Source organism: Brachyistius frenatus, unplaced genomic scaffold (assembly GCF_029030835.1).
Source record: "Brachyistius frenatus isolate BFR_SWC_R1_liver_20210118 unplaced genomic scaffold, ASM2903083v1 Contig_108, whole genome shotgun sequence".
Taxonomy (NCBI): Eukaryota; Metazoa; Chordata; class Actinopteri; family Embiotocidae; genus Brachyistius; species Brachyistius frenatus.
This window is the reverse complement of record NW_027210707.1, coordinates 376,729-394,854: the sequence shown is the minus strand read 5'-3', so window position 1 is coordinate 394,854 and position 18,126 is coordinate 376,729. Positions and strand designations below refer to the sequence as shown.

The following is an 18,126-nucleotide window of genomic DNA, read 5'->3' as shown; positions in this document are numbered from 1 at the left end:
GATGAGCTGATACGTTTTCGGTGGTCAAAGGGCAAGGTCGCTGTTACCTCACGTCAATCCCCTACTGTGAATGCAATATCTTAGGAATGCCTTCAGGGAATCTTTTCAAATTTGGAATAAACGTTCACTTGGTCCCAAAATATATTTTGGTGACCAAAGGTCAGAGGTTCATGTCACTGTGTCCTCAAAACCATATCATTCTTGTAAACAGGATATCTCTGAAATACCTTGAGGAGATTTCTTCCAATTTGGCACACATGTTTATTTAGTCCCAGAGAAGAACTGATTATATTTTTGTATTCATAATCAAAGATTAATTAGATTTAAGCCTCAACAACAGTTTGAATTAGAATCAGAGATGTCTGTGTATGCACGTGTGTGTGCATGTGTTAGCCCGATAAGCAATGTGACTGGTTCTCGCCCTATGGCTGCTAGAAACCTGTGTTTGTCTTTCTGTCCATGTGTTTACGTCACTGTACTGACAGTCTGTTTTGTCATATTTACAGCATGTATCTCTTTGTTTTCTCACTCCTTTTCTCTGCACCCAGAGACAAACATTTCAATTGCTCCTAATTTTCAACAACAAACCATATGCCATTCCCACACATCATCTGATTCTGTGGTTACACATGAGTGAGTGGAAGGATAACGTGCTGTTCATTCCTCTTATGTACAAAAACACAATACAACTTGTCTTATTTACCAGTAATTGAGTTCAGAGAAAATTCCATTTTGATGGTTTGCTTACTGGAGCCAGAATAAAAAATGTCATTAAACTACAAGTTTATAGTTCAAGTGTTAAATTAAAGTTCAATCTGAGTATCTGCTGGCTTTGCATTTCAGACAGTAGTGAAAAGCATTCATCATTAAGTGTACTCCTCTTTTTTTTTGCTGTTTGGGTGTCCACTTGGAGAAACCGTGTCCAATCTGCTGTGGAAGGAAACAATGTCTTTGGCCTTTTCTCGTCCAGACTTGCCTAAAAACATTACATTTATTCTAGCACAGGGATTACAGCAAAAAAAAAAAGTGGAAAAAGCTTTGTCAGACAGTAATAAGAAACCTGCTGTACCCTGGGTCTGACTGTAATACAATTAGATACCGGGAACAATGAGAATCACGATGGAAGAAAGGTCAGAACTCCTTCTGTCGTGATGATTGACAGGCAATGCAGCATTATCATTTGGGCAAAGTGAATATCTGCCCTCAGACATCCCAATAGGTATACATACAATAGTATGACATTTCTATGAAATTTTGGACTTCAAAAGATGTTTTTTTTCATCTTTTTGACCACATGCTATACCAAGACATTGTTATACTTTTTTAAAAATCTTCTTACTGATGACAAAATAAAGCCTCATGTGGCTTTAATAATGAACAGTAAACACTTTTGCTATTCAAACTCATATCCACTTTAATGCCTGCAGCTGCATTTATCCGGATTAATTACCCCCTGCCTGAACCAGAGATCCGATCAGCCAGGCTCGGCAACTGTGAAGCAGATTAAACGGGGTGCATTGACTTGGCTGGGTCAAACTCGGCTTTACTCTGTTATCCTGGATTTCTTCATTTTGCTTTTCTGAAACAGACCCCCCCGGTTTAAATCCACGGTTTCAGCCTGTTGGTTATTACCTGAAGTCAACACTCAGGGCAAAATGCGCTATTCTAGCCGATGAGACTCGTCACGTGACATGGGGGGAGGGGGGCGGGGTTTGGCTCGTGTCGGGTCAGCTGACAGAGGCGGCCAAACAAGGGAAGTCAGCTTCCTGCGTCCGCTTCGGTCTGTGTGTTTAGGATGCAATAGACTCCAGCTGTTAGCTGCCGGCTGGAAAAAATAAAAATAAAAAATGAAACCGTACGGGTCCGACACGGAGGGGGAAGAGCAGGAGACCCCGCTGCTTCGCCGGGGAAACAAAGACAAAGTCCAGAGAGGTAAAAGAGAAATGATCTCCAGCTAACCAGCGAACAACAACGTTGCAGGTTGCAAAACAAGGTTCATTTCGGATAATCGAAAAAAACAACAACAACAACAAAGCGCCTAAAACGGCAAAAAAAAATAAAAAAAAATGTTTTAACTCAGATTATTCAGGCTGTAATGTAAATATTTAATATACTGGATTGAATACAGCGGTGTACATACAGGTATTAATGCTATTTTCTCACCTGAGACTTTTAAATTGCTGTGTCCACACCTATCTTGGGAGTACCTTTTTTTTTTTTTTTTTTTTAAGTTAGTCACGAGTTTCCTGCTGTCATATGACGAGACACGTATGCACCTGAACTGTAAGTGACGTCATGTCTCACCTTGCTCGATGAAAATGCAAGTTTTTAAAAGTCATTCAAAGTCCTGAAAGCGCAGATGGAGCCGTGTTGAAACATCATTCACGTGACGGTCCGGAACATTTTTTAACAGGACTTTATTGACGTAAGCTTCAAATTTTGTTTGCAGAGTAAACGTGGGAGACTGCGGCACAGAAGGACACTGGAGTACCTTTGTGTTGTATTTACACACTGAAAAAGAAGGTGCTTTTTAAGTTGAACACTTCACAGAAATGACAGCGAGCAGTTGTACTTCATGCAACATGAAGAAACTTAAGAAATACTAAAGTTTATTTATGAAATAAACTCTGCATGACAGGAAATTAACGCACAATACTGAAACTACTTCTTCTTTAGTTGAATAACAGGAAGTTATTTATTGTATCTTTGCAGCAGGAGCTCACCTCGGATAATACTACCTAGTAATTTATAAATAGGATTCAATGCACTTCATAAATACAGCGCGCGCACACACACACACACACACACACACACACACACACACACACACACACACACACACACACACACACACACACATCTGACTGCTGTGTTTTGTTTTGTTTTTTTGTCCTGCAGCTCCAGCATGCTGCTCATCGCGCTACACCTTGGCGCTGCTTTCCTTCTACGGCTTCTTCGTGGTCTACTCCCTGCGGGTGAACCTCAGCGTGGCGATGGTGGGCATGCTCAACAACACCCACCAAGCCAGCACCAACCACAGCGGCTCGGTGTGCCCTGCTGCCGGTAGCCCCGCCGAGCGCAAATACAACAGCACGGTGAGAAAGAGTCCGACGACGGCGCAGTGGGACTTTGAGGTTCATCTCGCTGTACTGCATTTCCTCAGCAGGATTAGTTTATCGTGCAGAAATAACAGATGTGAATTTGAGTGGCGCTTTATAAATACTTTTGTTGCTTGAAACGTTTTTCTCCAACCTCCTAAAGTTAGAAGGAAATCAAATCCAACTATTGACAGCGAATAAGTTTCAACTGTCACAGCTGAAAAAGTTAAAAGTCGGTAAATCACTTTCACAAATTGTCACACTTTTAGTTGTTTTTTTTTAAGTTGCCAATCAAGTGTTCCTTGGTGACGAGTGGAAGATTTAAAACTTATTCTATTTCGTTTTGGCATGTTGCCTTTATTTGATACTTCAATTCAGATACAGACGGGAAACTAGGAGGACAGAGAAGATGGAATGACATGAGACCTTGAAACTTATTGTATTGCTAAGATTTTAAGTTTTAAAGAGCCCAGTCGATCACAGCAGAACCCTTTTCAGACTGACAAACTTGAACTTGCTGGTCAGGATTATGTGAATCAAGAGACTGGACTTGACATCTGACAGTCAGCAGTTTGTCGGTGTTGAAAAAGTGAGGCCGGAACAAACAGCAGAGTGGACTTGCACACATCCGTAGCCGTTTCCTCTGTTTGTTTGTTTTTAAATCTAAGACATGAAATCAGAAACTTACTTCATTGATCCAGCTTAAAGTCCTAAAACTGTTTTTAACCCTTCGCCTCACAGGCCCACGTGTACAACTGGGACTCTGAGACGCAGGGCTGGATCCTGGGCTCCTTTTTCTACGGCTACATCCTGACGCAGATCCCCGGCGGCTACCTGGCCGGCCGCTTCGGACCCAAGTGGCTGATGGGATTTGGAATCCTGGGAACTGTCGTTTTCACGCTGCTTACCCCCGTGGCCGCCGACCTGGGTGCATGCTACCTCATCGCCGTCAGAGTGCTGGAGGGCATCGGAGAGGTAGGAGGTTTCACTCTGGGTGAAATTATCTGTAGAAGCTTGTCGTTTTAAATTTGTGGTATTAAAAATGCATCGCAGGGTTTTCATGGTGCCAGATGGTTTGTACGGATAAATAAGTCAATGGTAGGCAGTACTTTAGTGTCATGTGTGCGCTTCTCTTGATGTTCCTGTTGTGTTTGTCTTCAGGGAGTCACCTTCCCCGCAATGTACACCATGTGGGCAGCGTGGGCGCCGCCGCTGGAGAGGAGCCGACTGCTCACCGTTACCTACATCGGTAAGACAGGAGAGCTACAATATCAACACAAAGGGACGTCTGGCTAAAAAAAAAAACTGTTTTTGTTTGATCACCTGTCAAAATGTAACTTTAACAGACTGATCAGCTGAGCTTTGTCATTACGATTTGAACAAATATCAACCAAGAACAAATATCAACCAAGAAAGAAGACACGTATCCAGCAAAAATGCTAAATATTTACAAGTCGCAGCTTCTGGAATTTGAGGACTTCTCTGGGCTGTTGGACACAAAATCGTTTGACACTATTTCCTCATAAAAAAAAAACAAAAAAACAAAAACAACAGATGAAAGTACTTGTGTGGAACTTGTTCTGAAATATGTGTTTCACCTGAACCTAACCATGTGGACTGAAGCTGCTCGACTCGGCCACCTCTCACACACCATTATCTATCCATTAACTGTCAGTGTCACTCTCCGTATAGTTATCATGCTGTAGCTCTCAGACAGCTGTGCAATACAGATGTTTGTCTTCTCTCGTCCGTCCCAGGAGCCCAGATGGGGACAGTAATAGCTCTTCCTCTGTCTGGTGAAATCTGCTTCTACCTGGACTGGACCTACATCTTCTATATATTTGGTAATTATACATGTGGGGTGTCAGTAGTGGAGGGTCGGAAGGAGGGAACTGGTCTAAAGGACAAATCGGTCAATAATAACAGTTAGTTTGTCCTGAAGTGTTGGAAGAGTTGTGGAGTACTAAACTTCCCTCTACCTGATACCATACGTCTGATTTAATTTTAGGGAGTGATTTCAAACATTTGCTTTTCGGGAACTGACGGGCGTCATGAGACCACAGCTACTCCATAATTAAAAAAAAACATGCAAGAAACAAAAACAATATCGAGTAAACATTGTGTTGCGTATGCAATTTTTCTTTATTAGATTAGATAATTATAAAGACTGAAGATTATGAAGCACAGTTAAATTTACATCACAGATGATGTTCCATTTTGTCTGATTGAGAATGTACATTATACAAAACTAAATGCAATCTTGTGGATTCCTTGTGGAAGCTTTTGCATGTTTGTCTGACCTGAAGTGACTCTTCTGTTGATGAGTCGGCACTTCATCCACCGCGTTGCCGTGTTTGAGCCTGATATGAGCCGTTTCTAGTGTCGGCTCCTTTCTTCCTCTTTGGTCTGTGGAAACAATGATTTAGCAAATTGAAGAAGAAAAATGTGCTCGCACTTTTTAATTTTACTCTACAAAAAACTCTACAGCTGCTTTAACTTCGGCTTCATCCCCTAAACAACTGAACAGAAAGAGGGGGAAAAAAATAATCATAATCCACAGATCTAAAGCCATATTTCCGTTGACGTGATGGAGGATTTATTCTGGATACCTACACCGTTATTGCTTTGTGGGAACTTAAGTGCTCTTTTGTGCGTCCAGGTGCTTTTGGCCTGCTGTGGTTCGTCTTGTGGGCTTTTCTCGCCTTTGACAGTCCGAACACTCATCCATGGATATCAGAGCGGGAGAGACTCTACATCACCAGGTCACTGGAGAATGAGGTAACACCATAAACCTGACAATATGTCCGAAATGAAAAAATATATTGAGATGTACAATGAGAGTGTGCTGCGTTGCTTTTTGTGCTCTTGCCCGCAGGCGTTTCTGCTGCAGCACAGTTATCCGACATTAATGTTACATAATCTCATTTTATTTTCTCATCGGTTTTCATCAGTTGTTTGATTACAGCACTCGGCGTGAGTCAGCAGTTTATATGTTTATATTTAACACTTGGCTGCCAATCTGCTCTAATTACTCCCGTGCAGGAGGGTGTGTGTGTGTGTGTGTGTGTGTGTGTGTGTGTGTGTGTGTGTGTGTGTGTGTGTGTGTGTGTGTGTGTGGGGGGGGGGGGGGGGGCAACATTAAAGCTCCACCGGCCTGTGTGGAAATCCGTGGTTCAAAAAAGATCTGTGAGATTACGGAGGAAATAAATATCCCTAATAAATTTACGGATTTATTTATTTATTTTTACAATAAAGACTTTAAGTGGGATTATTTAAATACATGATACCATAATGAACCTTCTCACCTGTTATTCCTGCTCTCTTCCCCTGCTCGGGCCCAGCTGTCCACCTCAGCGGGCCACATCCCCTGGCGAGCCATCGTGACGTCGAGTGCGCTGTGGGCCATCGTCGTGGCTCACTTCTCTTACAACTGGACCTTCTACACCCTCCTCACTCTGCTGCCCACCTACATGAACAACGTACTGGGATTTAGCATCCAGCAGGTACATTTGAAGCATTACTCAGTGGGGATATGTAACGCGAATCGGTCTATTTGAGAGAAATAATAGCGGCAAAGGGAGAAAAAGAGGGAAACCAAAACAGGAAATGACTTTTTGTTCTTTCTTATACTACATTTGTTCAGTATTTTCTACTTGATTATAAAGCTCTTCACTCTGTCCACGACAGAACGGTTTGCTGTCAGCTCTGCCGTACATCGGCTGTGCTGTGTCGGCTATTGTGAGCGGCCAAATTGCCGATTATCTGCGTGAAACCTGCCTCTACCGCACCGTCACCGTCAGGAAGTCCTTCTCCATCATTGGTGAGGAAAACATCACGGGCTCGTGGCGTCTCAAATACCACGTCTGCTACTACTTCTTCTTCTTCTTCTGAGGTTTTTCCACTGCTGTGTTGTGTCTGCAGGTATGACCGGACCCGCGGTGTTCCTGGTGGCGGCGGGTTTCACGGGCTGTAATTACACCTTGGCCGTGACCTTCCTCACCCTCTCCTGCGCGTTCGGCGGCGTGTCGGCGTCCGGCTTCAACATCAACCACCTGGACATTGCTCCTTCGTAAGTCGGACACTGAAATATAAACCTCTCCGAACACATTATCGCTCGTCAACTTCCTGACTGACGTCACACAGGCGACGCTGTTCGGATGTTTGGGCATTGAAAGTCCAAAAACACAGGGAATAGTTGTTACTTTTTGTTTGCAAATGGAGGATATCACAGAACGTTTCTCGCTGTCTTGTGACCTTCAGTGTAAATGAGCCAGAAGCAGTTGTGTAACTCTCAATCACAACTTCAATATTTTTGTCTAAGAATTTTAAAACATAACAACAGGTGTAATCGTCTTTGTTTGTCATCGAGGTGACGTTCAAGTGCGTTTCTTCATGTGAATATGTTAAAATATCACTATCAGTGTAACGGTACTTTGTGTTGTGGGTTTAGCAGATTAACAACCTCTAATAATGTATTTATCTTCGTAGGTATGCGGGTATTCTGCTGGGAATCACCAACACCTTTGCCACCATTCCTGGCATGGTGGGACCGGTCATAGCGAGAGCTCTCACCACAAATGTAAGAAACACAAACTTTTAGTATGTACTACTACTACTATTACTACTGCTCACACACAAACAGAGGTCACTCTGGATGTCCTGACCTCCAGGGTTTCCTGCGTAAACAGATGGTATTCTTTACCTTGGCACATGCCCCCATTTCCTGTCTAATTGGTTTAGTCAGCACAGGATTAAAACGTTCTCATTTGGCCACCAGGGGGCAGCCATAGTCCTCCATTTAAAAAGCAGTCACACCCAGTGTTTGTGTCTGATGGTGGTTCACTTAAAACCCACACTGTTGAGGATAAATCTATTTATTACTCAAATAATCAAACGGCGTCATCATTCAGATCTTCAACGATGAAGATAAATTGTTCCTTTTCCCCTCAAGAGATTGTTTTGCTTTTGGACAAACGTGCCAGTGTGACTCTACATGTGCTAATTTGAAGGTTTATATATTTTTAATTTTTGTATTAATAATTGTTAACTCGGAGAAACTGTCATGTGTTTCCTCAGGAACCTGGGTTTTTAGGCTCGGCTTTAAATAATCGAGTCTGAAAAATCAAAATTAACCTTTGCAGTGTTTGTGATAATTGTGTAGCCAAAACAATTTACAATCAGACAAATCAAATTTCTCCCTGTTCAGTTGGTACAAGTTACATTTAAAGGACAATTTTGAAAACCTTGTCAAACCAAATCTTCAGTTTTGTTCAGCTGAACCAGGAAGTATCAGATTATAAAGTTTTGACAGCGACACCTGCATCTAGCAGTTTTAGTAAATATAACTAGCCTCTGTAAATACTTAAAAAAAAATATATATACATGTTGAAACAGCTAATTAATGACATCTAATCATTTGTTTTTGTCATATTACTCATTAATAATTGTGCTGACTGTCCTCTAGAACACAATAGAGGAGTGGCAGACTGTCTTCTACATCGCTGCTTCCATCAACCTGTTTGGAGCGATAGTCTACACCATGTTGGGTCGGGGAAACGTGCAGCCGTGGGCGGTCCACACGGCCTACTCTCACGGAGACTGAGGCGAGAGACAAGTAACGGACTCGTCCATTTTACGATTCCGATCTGCCCAATGGACAACTCTCAACCACAGACTTACTCATCAGGTAGTTTTAGCCAGGAGACGTGTTTCCGCCGTGCTGATGAGCAACTATCGGTGAGTAACAGCCATCGTCCCTTCAAGGATCCTCCTTACTGTGAGTCTTGTTAACAGATGAACCTGCAGTCACAGTGAGGATTTAGCTTCAGTTAATCAAATACAGAACTTCTTAAGAAGAGCAGGATGACAATATTTTTTCCCTTAGAAGTATTATTGAAATCGGTCAGTAGGAAGCTGAGCTCTCCTGCGACCAAGTGATAAAATGATATGTAGCCATTTAGTTTAGCTATCAATGTCAGATATTTACAGGTGATCTAAGCCCCTATTGGTTGTCAGGTATAATGTTAACTAAATAAATCATTTAAAAAAATTAAAAAATAATTCTGACGTAGCTACTTCTTGGTGTTCAGGTTTGACAGTCAGGTTGTTGAACCCAATCGTTATTTCTGCCTCCGGAGCACTTCTGTTTCAAACATTTTTTTACGCGACAACTTCGCAATAAACCCCGCTTGAGTTTTATTGCCAATTGAAGTCCACACTTTTCTGAATAATGTTTCCATTCCCTTGTGTTTGTTGAGTTTAGGACGACGTAAAATGTGCTACTTTGCAAGGTGTTACCAGGTGCCAGTTCAAAAGTTTTCTTTTTTGCCAAAATAAACATGTCATCCTCAACTAGACACACACATTTGATAATTTGTTTAGTGAGTCAACATGGTGACGACACTGTACGCACAAAAACCTATTTGGGAAAATCCCTTATAGTGAAATATCCTTGAAATGGTCTTTAATCGCTTTATGCGACTACAAATGTATTTTTTTATTTACTTGTCTTAAGTTGGAGTTAAGTGATTTTTATCTGTGAATTATATTATGTTCTCTATTGAAGTTTATTAGGTCCACCATGTACCTCTTTTATTTTAGCATCAAACTAATGCACATGGGTCACGTGGGTTCTGATATTTTCAGTTTTCTAACACTAAACTTTACCAATGAAGGGAAAAAAAAAAAACCCTGCTTGGAGGAGTTTGCTGGTGGACAGCGCCTTTTATCATTCACGGGATTTGCACTTTGTGTCAATTCTCAGGTATTTTGTGTCATACAAGTAACGAAAAGGATGTTCTTTTATAGATTGACTCATCGAGAGGCCCGTTTCCTTTAAGTCTTAAGCGTCAACTAAATTAGATCCAGATTTAGAGTCAATATGCGGTTGTTACTTTGGCATGTTAATTCATAGCTTAATGACCGGCTGATTGGATATCAATTTTCTTTTAAGTTTACGCTCTGTCAGATCACATGTATATTATACTTAATCTACATTTTCCACATGGAAAAACGTGGTTGAACTATCATGTCGAAAACCAGCATCATCATCCCAATTTAACGTGTAATGCACTTGTGCCTTATTACATTTAGAGTTGACATCTCAGCACTGTGGACTCATTCTTTTCATCAAGAATTCCATTCGTTTCTCCATTTTCTTGTTTCTGTTTTTGCACTAGCATCTATGTATTAGAGATTAAAGGGACTTTTGTCTGATGTACTGTACTGAGACGTTAATCATTGTAAACTTTCACCCTGGAAACATTCCAGAAAAGAGTCTTAAATTACTGTCATGTACTATCATACACATCTATGTGCAAATCTGATATTGTGTTGGGTTATTATTTCATTACATAGATGCTGTCACAGGAATGTATTAACTAAAGGCACACATGCTTCTTCGCTTGTACAGTCCTCATGACTTAATTCTCTAAAAAAAAATATAAAAATTAACCAACACTTTCATAAGAATTTGTTCAAGTTATCTGGAGGATTTATGGCCTTTTAATAATATGATCTCATGCTTTGGCATGTCAACCTACCTACAAATAAGCCTTATGCAAGTCCTAATTAATCGAATAAAATCCACTGTAATGAAATACTAAAGTCGTATCCCTAATGAACATTAATGCTCGGCTTTAAGGTCTTTAGTTTCAGGACCAATCTACTAAAAAAAAAAAAATCTAAAAAGATCTAATAAGCACGAAGTACTTCACAGAATTAACTAACTGTAAGAGTTTATGGCGGGAAAGACTGACAAAAGCAGCTGACAACAGATACGAAAATAACTGGGAAGAAAGAGGAAAGCGGTTCGGTATCACTGGCAGGTTTGAGCAGAGAAAAGAGGACCGTTTCATTCTCGTATTAAAAGTCAGTGTTGTCCGCTACTCTGGAATTTGCTGCAACATGAACTAAGGATTACTACCGCACTATCTTTTTATAAGTAGACTAAAAGCTTATTTTCTTCACAAGCTTTTGTGAGGCTTAAAGTATGTGTTTCATTGGTAAACTTTTCCTTTATAATACCTCCCTATTATTCCTTTTATTGTAATATCTTTACGTTTTATATCGGACGTTTTCATCATGTATGATTTTTTTTTTTTGGGAATTTCTTTTTTGCTTTTCATCTTGCATCGCATTGAGTCTGCGTCTGTTGTATGAAATGTGCAATCCAAATAAACTCGTCCCCTCATCGACTGCAGACAATAATCTAAATCTCTACAGATTCCTGCCGACAAACAAGAACATTCTCACAGGAGGTAATGAACCAAAAAAACAGATCTGTTTCCACGATGATCCTATAAAGGAGCCGTAAGATTTTCACACACAATAGGATTAAATAGCCTGTTTCAAACAAGACATCGTTAATTGCCGTATCTCAGTTTCAGGCAGACACATGGGAGAGAAGTTAAGAGCATCTGAGTGTATTTTTAATCCAACCCGGGATTGTCTGGAAAGGTGAGCGCCCCACCTGCTGCACGTGACTTCCGGCATTACGCAATCTCTGTAACACGGTTGAAACCAAACCTCACGTTTCAAACAACTCGATCTTAAGTGATCCACGGACACTTAACATTTCTGCAGCTTATAGTACTATTTTATTACAATTTGATGAGTTGCTCCAACAACAAAAACACTGTTGATCTAATATCGGTCAATTCCAGACGTGTGTATTTTATGTCCTGTTTCCATTATTGAATACAGCCACAACAAGTAAAACAACTTCCCCGAAAGGTCAAAATTAACTATTGATAAACTGTCGGAAGTTTCCGAAACCCGTGCAAGAAATATTAAGACGGACTATCTGAAACGTTCTGGGTTTATCTTCTATATTTTGTCAGGACGCAAAACATCCACACTCTGCCGTGTCCGACATTGGATGCTTGGCCTGGAAGCTGTGGCCAGTCATAAGACTTGTTTACGGTCATTTCTCTCGTTCCCTCGCCGTGATGCTGTGCGGCCGCGTGTGCGCGCAATTACGCAACACCCCCTCCCTCCCCTCCCTCCCCCCCGTCCTGTGAGCTATAACCAGATAAGCGTCTCTCCTCAGCCTCTCCGGTCCTGCAGACAACCTGATACCCGCCAGCTCTCAGGTACGACGCAGTACATGAAATAATGCATGGAGGTGTGTGTGTGTGTGTGTGTGTGTGGCGCGGGTGATTTTAGTTTTTGATGCCATCAATAAAAGGACGTGAGCCGGGTTGATTGGCGGCTCGGTCTCCAGGCACCGCATGGGGATTGTTGTTGTGATGCAGAAAAGAGGGCAGACGGCCGGTAGTTAATACGCATCCAGACGCCAGTAAGCGGGCAGATGATAGAACATGGCGGAGGGTTGGAGTTTCCCTTAAATCCTGCGGACATTATAGTGACCGCGATAGCTGCGCTTATTCTTCAAGCATTGTTCGCAGGTTTTTTTTTTTACCGTCTTTTGTACATTAAAGCGCACTGCGGCAGCCGCTGTGACGTGAGGGATGAGTTCAATACGCGCATGTACGTGGCTTTCTGTCCGGGCACCGAGTTCACCTGAACAAGTCTGACCAGGATCATGTGGGAATACATGATCCAGTTGGATTAAGCTCCTTCTGTTCCACCTGGTGCAAAACTACAGTCAGAGGACATAGAACATGTCACTTCTATTGTTTTCAACTAAACTTTGCAGTGCATGTGTGAATCCTCAAGTTCAGGGTCCTCGCCGCCATAGCAGCCCTGCAGAGTTAACAACAGTGCCCACTCTCCCCTGAATTAACCTGCGTGCAGTGCACTGCGGTGTCTGAGAAATGGCTGCAACACCGTCAGTGGATTGGACCTGACAAAATGGAGGATTCTGGGCTTTGGAGGGAAGCTGCACCGAGTCTGTGGCTGTGAAAGCAGGACGGTGCCGTGAAATATCAGCCGTGTTGTTGTTGTTGTTGTTGTCTGTCTGGATGTGTGGGTGCAGGGCAGAGCGGGAGCAGCGAGCACAGGCTGGATGTGAAAGAGGAGAGCAGGGGTGTGGATGGATGGAGGATTAGAGGGTGGGGGGGGGGGCAGAGTGTTTTGTGCTCGGTGCAGTTTAGTAGCCATCGATACCGTCCCTAATCTTCTGAGATGCAGCTCTTCAAAGAAACATATTGCCAGTCAAGAGCCCTCGCTCACAGTAACAACAGTTATACACATGCTGGCCTGAGCAGATAATACACTCAGCTTGTTAAACAGCTGATGAAAATGGATTCATTCATCCTTCCTGCAGAATTTGTGTTTTGAAATTCTTGCTGCGCCAGTCGCTCGGGGAGGTGTTACCAGTCAGCCAGTGTTTTTAAATCACACGGCGCTGCAAAACCTTCGTTGACTATCTGCCTCATATCATTCGATCCAACAATGTTAAATTAAAAAAAAATGCCGCCTCTGAAACGGCAACAAACAACATCCATCACTTGTTGTTGTTTTTTTCACCGTGCTGCTCACACAAACCGTGCCAACAACTGTCCCATCACAATAACTAGTGCATGAAAGGTTTCTGTTTCCTCCTCTGGACGCCACACTGACTGTAACTTAACCCTGGCTTCAGCAGACCAGACTGTCACGTGACTTCAGCCTGCTCCACTCACCATGGGAAAGGAGAAACTCCACATCAACATCGTCGTGATCGGCCATGTGGACTCCGGCAAGTCCACCACCACGGGCCACCTTATTTACAAGTGCGGCGGCATTGACAAGAGAACCATCGAGAAGTTTGAAAAGGAGGCTGCTGAGGTAAGGAGATCCAGACCGACTTTCATCAAACAACGAATGTCTCTCCTCGAGATCACGACGTCCACCCGCTTTGACAATAAAAGACAAGCCATACTGAACAAATAGAAGTGAACAATATAATACAGTGTCAGCATTAAGGATGTCTATTACTCATTTCCCAGATGGGGAAGGGGTCGTTCAAGTACGCCTGGGTGCTGGACAAGCTGAAGGCGGAGAGGGAGCGCGGGATTACCATCGACATCTCACTGTGGAAGTTTGAAACCAGCAAGTACTATGTGACCATTATAGATGCCCCGGGTCACAGGGACTTCATCAAGAACATGATCACGGGTACCTCCCAGGTCTGTAACACGAGAGCGTTAAGCCATTCTGTGTGTGCATAATGGCTGTATAATGCATAGGTTAGGGGTCATTCGGTAAGCCTCTGTGCCCTCGCAAAGTAGCGACGATAGCAGTCACTTGGCTGACGAAGACGTGTAATAGTGTTGCATTCGAACAGGCTTTAATTCCCGTCTGAATAACATTACAAGTTGTGACTAGCAGTTAATATTAAAAGTTGTAATTAACAACGAACAATGGCAGCAAATTCATTCGCCAAGTTTCTGATGAAGATTAGAAGTTGCAGATTTGATCGTATTTCAGACTGGTCAGATATCGAAGACGGAAGATTCCGTTACAATTGCGCAATGAGCTTCCACTGCTAAACTGACACGAGCCACTAATGCTTCATCTGCTATGTCTTCAGGCAGACTGTGCCGTGCTGATTGTGGCAGCCGGCGTCGGTGAATTCGAAGCAGGTATTTCCAAGAACGGACAGACCCGCGAGCACGCCCTCCTGGCCTACACTCTGGGAGTGAAGCAGCTCATTGTGGGCATCAACAAGATGGACTCCACCGAGCCGAACTACAGCCAGAAGCGTTATGAGGAAATCGTGAAGGAAGTGAGCACCTATATCAAGAAGATCGGCTACAACCCGGACACCGTTGCCTTCGTGCCCATTTCAGGCTGGAATGGAGACAACATGCTTGAGCCCAGCCCCAATGTAAGTATCGCACAGAAGTGATGCAAATGTTATGAGAAACAATAAGCTCTACGTAGCCATTAATTTGAATACTAATTTGTTTGGCCGGTGCCAGAGATGGGGAACTGCGATTGTGACTGCAGGTCCAACTCTACTAATCAGATCAGGAACTCCTTTCCTCTTGTAAATACCGCAGACAATTTTTTTTCAAGGTATTTTGTTCTCAACAGGAAACACAGGGATGGCAGTTACAGAGTGATAGTAATAGTAAAATGCTCTGACACCACACGAATATGAGAGACATGAAATCAGAAAACGGACTCGGCAATATACAAGGTGCGATCAAAAAGTGTAAGACGCAACAGAGTGCAGCGCAGTCCTGTGCGTGGAGCAGGGGGAAGCAGTAAGTGTTCCAAGTTACATTGCTTGATCAACATCAGCACCAGTGTTACACGTGTTCATATGACCACCGGTGTGTGCAATTTCATTCGAAAGTTGAGCAGAAAGCGCACATCAAATTTAGCATCAGATTTGGGAAATCAGTAACGGTGAACCTTGAAATGCTTTAGGAAGCGTACGGCAATAAGGGAGTTAGCTGGACGAAGTGGTTTTAAGAGGCATCGATGAAAGAAGGCGCGTCGGGTCAGAAGCTCAACCAACAGCACGCGGCTGGTTTACACTCGTAGTCTTATGCACGCAGATTCATCCCCCAGGAGTTGAGACTTTCTGTTACTCAAAAGGGAAGTTCAAGATGAAAAATCTCTGATTTGACACTCACTGGAATCGAATCACAGATTGTGCTTGACGCACTTAGAGAATAGGACTGCCAGGAAGTGGTCTTAGCATGCAGGAGCGCTGGTTGGTGGTTACGGGACTGAAGCGCAGTCTCAGACATTTTTTTATCACACCTTGTATGCAGCTTAAATTGACTAACTTCAGCCACCATAACCTACTCATAATACCAGAACAAGTAAAGTTGTGGCAGCAAAATCCCTGAGTGGAGCGAACTGTGAAGCTGAATGAATCCAATCAGTTATTCACTTTACTGACAAATATTGAATTTGGTGCATTTTTTTTATTTTTTATTTTTATTATTATTTTATTTATTTTTTCCTGTCTAGATGACATGGTTTAAGGGGTGGAAGATCAATAGGAAGGAAGGCAATGCATCAGGGACCACATTATTGGAGGCTCTGGATGCCATCCAGCCCCCCAGCCGTCCAACCGACAAACCTCTACGTCTGCCCCTGCAAGATGTCTACAAGATAGGAGGCATGTAGTGGACTGATTAAGAGATGGATAAAATATTAAACTTTGTAGGAACAGGGGACTGTGCAACTTTGACACAGACTTTCATGACATGTCAAACATCTCTGGTCTCTAATCAAAAAAAAAGCAAAAGAATTGGCAGTACAGGACTGAACTACTGTGATGTATGTCCCTCGGGCTGACCTTCTCTTTCCCAGGTATTGGAACGGTGCCTGTAGGCCGTGTGGAAACAGGCGTACTCAAGCCTGGCATGGTGGTGACGTTTGCCCCCGTCAATGTGACTACTGAGGTGAAGTCTGTGGAGATGCACCACGAGGCGCTGAACGAGGCCTTCCCCGGCGACAATGTGGGCTTTAACGTCAAGAATGTGTCCGTCAAGGACATTCGCCGTGGCAATGTGGCCGGCGATAGCAAGAACGACCCACCGCAGGAAGCTGCCAACTTCACTGCTCAGGTAGACATGGCAAAAGATCCATTTATAGAAATGAAACGACTGAACAGATTCAGCTCTGTCTGATAACTATTCATAGTCTCAAAAAATATTTGTTGTTATGAAGCCTTAAATACATTCATAAGAAGAAAAGCGATTTTTGCAAATCTCTTTATAACAATTAGGCCATATTCTAAAGTTAATCTTAAAAAAGGTGATTGAACAACAACAATATTTGTTGAACAAGTCACACAGGAGGAAAGTCATTTTTCTATGAATAGGCCCTCCATGTTGTCCTTTTGCTTTGTAGGTGATCATCCTCAATCACCCAGGCCAGATCAGTGCTGGTTATGCTCCTGTGCTCGACTGTCACACTGCTCACATTGCCTGCAAGTTTGCCGAGCTCAAGGAAAAAATTGATCGCCGTTCCGGCAAGAAGCTGGAGGACAACCCCAAATCCCTCAAGTCCGGAGATGCCGCCATCGTAGATATGGTTCCTGGCAAGCCGATGTGTGTTGAGAGCTTCTCTGAGTACCCTCCCCTAGGTAAGTTAAAGTGTAGAGGGCTTGAATTTCAGAAGCTTTCCACCACACCCTCTTCGATATCAAAAGGCATCGTGACTCCACTGTTGAGTCATGCCAGAAGGTACGTTGGGCTAAAATGTCTGCCTTTACTGCTCCTCACTTTGCAGGTCGTTTTGCGGTGCGAGACATGCGTCAGACCGTGGCGGTCGGCGTGATCAAGGCCGTGGAGAAGAAGGTCTCCACCACTGGTAAAGTTACCAAGTCCGCCCAGAAGGCCCAGAGGACCAAATGAATGTTGTGCTACTCTGCCGACCCCCAGGTCTCCCAAGGCAGGACATCAGTCATCCAACTCCATCCTACAATTGGCTGCTTCAACTTGATAATTAAAGACTGGTTAATCATCACAATGCATCGCAAAAGCATTCGGAGGAAAGAAAAACATTTAGATGTTTAGTCCCCGAGGCGGCACTCCTGACTCCATTTCCGTGGTTAGATTACCATTACGTACAGTGTAATATCAAAAACATAGTTTTAAATGTGCACCGTTGGTTTGGTTCATGGCAATACCTTTCTGTGATATTGAGACGTTCAACAGGAGAGATACTGTAATTCATCACCTCTCTAGCTCTCTGGAGTGCAGGTCCTGGTCTCTACGTGGTACATGTTGTCCTGCTTTTAGTGTTTGTTTGTAACTACATGGTGCTCTGTAGGAGCCTATGGCAAGAAGTTAAAACTATGTTCTTCTGAGTAGTGAATTAGTACAACATTTGTTGTGTTTAAGCTTTAATAAAAGCACTTAAAACAAAAGGTCCAAATTTGTCCTCCCTGAGGGGCTCAGAGTAGACCACCTGTTGAATCTTAAAGCACTTTGATTGGCATTTTGCCAACTTTGCACTGGAGAATTTGAAATTGGCACAAGCTACTGCACCTTATTGTAAGATGGCATGAGCCTCTTTGCAACATTAAACATATTCCAACCAAAATGTAGTGCGAGACATTTTTTTGCGTGTGATGAAAAGAAGTGACAGAGCAACAAAAGCCCTGAATTTTCCA

The 18,126-nt window shown here is 42.9% G+C and overlaps 2 protein-coding genes across 3 annotated transcripts; both read left to right on the top strand.

Moving 5' to 3' along the window:
• Positions 1–1,752: 1,752 nt before the first annotated feature.
• On the top strand, positions 1,753–11,293 carry slc17a5 (solute carrier family 17 member 5). The gene is made up of 11 exons (XM_069712278.1): positions 1,753–1,932; positions 2,899–3,095; positions 3,840–4,073; positions 4,260–4,347; positions 4,856–4,942; positions 5,758–5,876; positions 6,440–6,601; positions 6,786–6,918; positions 7,020–7,167; positions 7,587–7,677; positions 8,563–11,293. Exons 1-11 carry the CDS (start codon positions 1,848–1,850, stop codon positions 8,698–8,700), a joined length of 1,482 nt encoding a protein of 493 aa, XP_069568379.1. The 5' UTR covers positions 1,753–1,847; the 3' UTR covers positions 8,701–11,293.
• Positions 11,294–12,081: 788 nt separating this feature from the next.
• Positions 12,082–18,056, top strand: eef1a1a (eukaryotic translation elongation factor 1 alpha 1a). Of its 2 annotated transcripts, none has more exons than XM_069712305.1 (8): positions 12,082–12,190; positions 13,648–13,829; positions 13,991–14,170; positions 14,575–14,871; positions 15,972–16,122; positions 16,317–16,573; positions 16,860–17,094; positions 17,241–18,056. In XM_069712305.1, exons 2-8 carry the CDS (start codon positions 13,686–13,688, stop codon positions 17,363–17,365), a joined length of 1,389 nt encoding a protein of 462 aa, XP_069568406.1. In that variant the 5' UTR covers positions 12,082–12,190; positions 13,648–13,685; the 3' UTR covers positions 17,366–18,056. The 2 variants fall into 2 exon arrangements, with proteins under 2 accessions (XP_069568406.1, XP_069568407.1); XM_069712306.1 differs by having other exon boundaries at positions 12,088–12,190; positions 13,645–13,829.
• Positions 18,057–18,126: the final 70 nt, after the last annotated feature.